This window comes from Silurus meridionalis, chromosome 14 (genome assembly GCF_014805685.1).
Source record: "Silurus meridionalis isolate SWU-2019-XX chromosome 14, ASM1480568v1, whole genome shotgun sequence".
NCBI lineage: Eukaryota > Metazoa > Chordata > Actinopteri > Siluriformes > Siluridae > Silurus > Silurus meridionalis.
Window position 1 is genome coordinate 23,580,435 of NC_060897.1, and position 5,000 is coordinate 23,585,434.

The following is a 5,000-nucleotide window of genomic DNA, read 5'->3' on the forward strand; positions in this document are numbered from 1 at the left end:
GTTAAGGATCATTTTCAATTCTGTACCAATAATTTGTTCAACATTGCAGAGATTTTGCCTCCTTTCAGATCTGCTCTGATGACAGAATGCCCTTGTGTGTGTGTGTGTGTGTGTGTGTGTGTGTGTGTGTGTGTGTGTGTGTGTGTGTGTGTTTAATTCTTTACTCTTTTATTTCTGGAGCACTTTTAACAATATACATTTTTTCAAAGCAGATTTACAAAAATAAAGTTGTATAAAAGAATGTTCAAGTTTCTCCCTAATGACTGATCCAGTGGTGACTGTGGTGAAGGAAAAACTCCCTGAGACTTCATTAAAAAACCTTTAGATGATCCAGAAGACTCAAAGAGGAACCTCATCCTCATCAGTGGTAAAGTGTACAGTGATTGTTGATATTAATTCCAGTCCAAATTCATCCTTAAATCTATTGGAGTTTCAGCTCAGGAACTTCCTGGATCTTAAGGGTGTTGATGTGAACCACAGCATGTTCTCCTGTGTGTGTTTCTGCTTGTGAGGTGTGTGTCAATGTTCTGATGTTCTTTATTATGTGGTATAAAGCTGGTACCAGGAGAGCGCCAGCCGAAGCTCTGCAGAGGAAATTCTCATGTCCCGGGAGGTGGGAGGTTTCCTGATCCGCGGCAGTCAGAGCTCACCTGGAGATTTCTCCATCTCTGTCAGGTCTGAGTCTGAACACACACACACACACACACACACACACACACACACGCACACACGTTTACATTCTATGCTGCTTTACTCAACAAACACAGCATCAAAAACACACACATCACTCTCAGGTTCCTCAAGGGCTCCTCAGCCATGTGATGGTTTTCTAACATTTTACTCTTTCATGCACAGGAAATCACTTTGCAGAACATCAGCATGGAGAACCGCACTGACACTTTCAGTACTTCTCCATCTTCCTTCCTTCCTTCATTTCTCTCTCAGTTCTTTGCTTTATGGCGTGACGCAGAACCGGAGAAACTTTAGTTTAGTCTGCTAGATGGAACCCCAGACTCTGGAGTCCAGCTTTCTCTACTAAACATTTAAACATCCTTTCTGTTTCAGAGCAAGCGTTTGTTTAATGTACGACATGCGTAAATAATTGCACCCTTTCCACAAGTGACTTATTACATAAAATAACAAAATCAAATAATCAGTTTTTAATATCAGTGAAGCAGAAAGAGAACTTTATAAACACACCCAGAAATTCTCTCCCACACACACACGCACACACACACATTGTGGTTTTAATCTGTTTAGCCCTAGAATTCACCTGAACTCTCAGAAGATCATGCATCATCACCCACATGACTACGTCTGCTGTATCAGTTCATGAACAGACTCAAATGTGGTCAGATCTGTGTGGTGAATCTTCTGATCATCTTCAACTTTAAACTCCATCTGGTCTTTCACATCATCCCCTTGGTGTAATAAAGTCTAAAATACTCTACAACTCTTTATTACAGCCTGTAACTGGTTTAAACTGAACTGTGAAGTGGATCCTAACTGGTGTCCAGTGACTCCTAGGAAGGATTTTATATGATGTAGCATATGGTGAGGAAAAGTACAAGTTGTGTATTGTGTATATTATAGTAGTGTTTAGATGCTACACTATACCTATATTGAAGTCTGGAATAAATATGTAGAGTGGTCAATTATTGGGGTCCAAAACAATTCATCATGGTTTAGTCCAATCTGGTTCGTTTGTTCAAAAACATTTGGGAGACTCAACATTACAGAAGCGTAGCAATGAGTGGCGTGTAATACAGATTTTCACCAGCAGAGGGTGCAAATAAACACACCACCATATTCCTGTTAATGAGAACACTGTGTGTGTGTGTGTGTGTGTGTGTGTGTGTGTGTGTGTGTGTGTGGACGTGTGCATAGTGTGTATTGTTTATGCTGTGTGTATGTTGTGTATAGTGTTAATGGTGTTAATGGTGTGTATAGTGTTTATGGTGTGTATAGTGTGTTCATGTTGTGTAGGGTGTTAATGGTGTGTATAGTGTTAATGGTGTGTATAGTGTGTTTATGTTGTGTATAGTGTTAATGGTGTGTATAGTGTGTTTATGTTGTGTGTATGTTGTGTATAGTGTTAATGGTGTGTATAGTGTGTTTATGTTGTGTGTATGTTGTGTGTATAGTGTTAATGGTGTGTATAGTGTTCATGTTGTGTAGGGTGTTTATGGTGTGTATAGTGTGTTTATGTTGTGTATGTTGTGTATACAGGAGTGCAGAATTATTAGGCAAGTTGTATTTTGAGGATTAATTTTATTTGAGGATTTAATTTGAACAACAACCATGTTCTCAATGAACACAAAAACTCATTAATATCAAAGCTGAATATTTTTGGAAGTAGTTTTAGTTTTAGCTATTTTAGGGGATATCTGTGTGTGCAGGTGACTATTACTGTGCATAATTATTAGGCAACTTAACAAAAAACAAATTCATACCCATTTCAATTATTTATTTTTACCAGTGAAACCAATATAACATCTCAACATTCACAAATATACATTTCTGACATTCAAAACCAAACAAAAACAAATCAGTGACCAATATAGCCACCTTTCTTTGCAAGGACACTCAAAAGCCTGCCATCCATGGATTCTGTCAGTGTTTTGATCTGTTCACCATCAACATTGCGTGCAGCAGCAACCACAGCCTCCCAGACACTGTTCAGAGAGGTGTACTGTTTTCCTCCTTGTAAATCGCACATTTGATGATGGACCACAGGTTCTCAATGGGGTTCAGATCAGGTGAACAAGGAGGCCATATCATTAGATTTTCTTCTTTATACCCTTTCCTGCCAGCCACGCTGTGGAGTACTTGGACGTGTGTGATGGAGCATTGTCCTGCATGAAAATCATGTTTTTCTTGAAGGATGCAGACTTCTTCCTGTACCACTGCTTGAAGAAGGTGTCTTCCAGAAACTGGCAGTAGGACTGGGAGTTCAGCTTGACTCCATCCTCAACCCGAAAAGGCCCCACAAGCTCATCTTTGATGATACCAGCCCAAACCAGTACTCCACCTCCACCTTGCTGGCGCCTGAGTCGGACTGGAGCTCTCTGCCCTTTACCAATCCAGCCACGGGCCCATCCATCTGGCCCATCAAGACTCACTCATTTCATCAGTCCATAAAACCTTAGAAAAATCAGTCTTGAGATATTTCTTGGCCCAGTCTTGACGTTTCAGCTTGTGTGTCTTGTTCAGTGGTGGTCGACTTTCTGCCTTTCTTACCTTGGCCATGTCTCTGAGTATTGCACACCTTGTGCTTTTGGGCACCCAGTGATGTTGCAGCTCTGAAATATGGCCAAACTGGTGGCAAGTGGCATCTTGGCAGCTGCACGCTTGACTTTTCTCAGTTCACGGGCAGTTATTTTGCGCCTTGGTTTTTCCACACGCTTCTTGCGACCCTGTCGACTATTTTGAATGAAACGCTTGATTGTTCGATGATCACGCTCAGAAGCTTGGCTATTTTAAGACTGCTGCATCCTCTGCAATATATCTCACTATTTTTGACTTTTCTGAGCCTGTCAAGTCCTTCTTTTGACCCATTTTGCCAAAGGAAAGGAAGTTGCCTAATAATTATGCACACCTGATATAGGGTGTTGATGTCATTAGACCACACCCTTCTCATTACAGAGATGCACATCACCTAATATGCTTAATTGGTAGTAGGCTTTCCAGCCTATACAGCTTGGAGTAAGACAACATGCATAACGAGGATGATGTGGTCAAAATACTCATTTGCCTAATAATTCTGCACTCCCTGTAGTGTTAATGGTGTTAATGGTGTGTATAGTGTTTATGGTGTGTATAGTGTGTTTGTGTTGTGTAGGGTGTTAATGGTGTGTATAGTGTGTTTATGTTGTGTGTATGTTGTGTATAGTGTTTATGGTGTATAGTGTGTTTATGTTGTGTATGTTGTGTATATTGTTAATGGTGTTAATGGTGTGTATAGTGTGTTCATGTTGTGTAGAGTGTTAATGGTGTATAGTGTGTTATGTTGTGTGTTGTGTAGGGTGTTCATGTTGTGTGTATGTTGTGTATAGTGTTAATGGTGTTAATGGTGTGTATAGTGTGTTCATGTTGTGTAGGGTGTTAATGGTGTGTATAGTGTGTTTATGTTGTGTGTTGTGTAGGGTGTGTTATGTTGTGTGTTGTGTAGGGTGTTAATGGTGTGTATAGTGTGTTTGTGTTGTGTAGGTGTTAATGGTGTGTATAGTGTTTATGGTGTATAGTGTTAATGGTGTGTATAGTGTTAATGGTGTGTATAGTGTGTTATGTTGTGTGTTGTGTAGGTGTTAATGGTGTGTATAGTGTGTTTATGTTGTGTATAGTGTTAATGGTGTTAATTGTGTATAGTGTTTATGGTGTATAGTGTGTTTATGTTGTGTAGGTGTGTCATGTTGTGTATGTTGTAGGTGTGTTCATGTTGTGTATGTTGTGTATGTGTTCATGTTGTGTATATTGTTAATGGTGTTAATGGTGTGTATAGTGTGTTCATGTTGTGTATGTTGTGTAGGGTGTGTTAATATTGTGTATATTGTGTAGGTGTATTAATATTGTGTATGTTGTGTTTATGTTGTGTATGTTGTGTAGGTGTGTTCATGTTGTGTATATGTTGTGTATATTGTGTAGGTGTGTCATGTTGTGTATGTGTAGGGTGTGTTATGTTGTGTATATTGTGTATATTGTGTAGGGTGTGTTTATGTTGTGTATGTTGTGTAGGGTGTTAATGGTGTTAATGGTGTGTATAGTGTTAATGGTGTTAATGGTGTGTATAGTGTGTTCATGTTGTGTAGGGTGTTAATGGTGTGTATAGTGTTTATGGTGTGTATAGTGTTAATGGTGTGTATAGTGTTTATGGTGTGTATAGTGTTAATGGTGTGTATAGTGTGTTTATGTTGTGTAGGGTGTTAATGGTGTATAGTGTGTTTATGTTGTGTATAGTGTTAATGGTGTGTATAGTGTTAATGGTGTGTATAGTGTGTTCA

At 39.3% G+C, this 5,000-nt stretch overlaps 1 protein-coding gene across 1 annotated transcript in view; it reads left to right on the top strand.

Moving 5' to 3' along the window:
- The window catches only part of LOC124396796 (GRB2-related adapter protein 2-like), a 17,578-nt gene that overhangs the window by 9,575 nt on the left and 3,003 nt on the right, over positions 1 to 5,000 (top strand). The window contains exon 5 of the mRNA XM_046866101.1: positions 556 to 675. Coding sequence (XP_046722057.1) covers positions 556 to 675 — 120 coding nt within the window. The remainder of the gene's footprint in view (positions 1 to 555; positions 676 to 5,000) is intronic.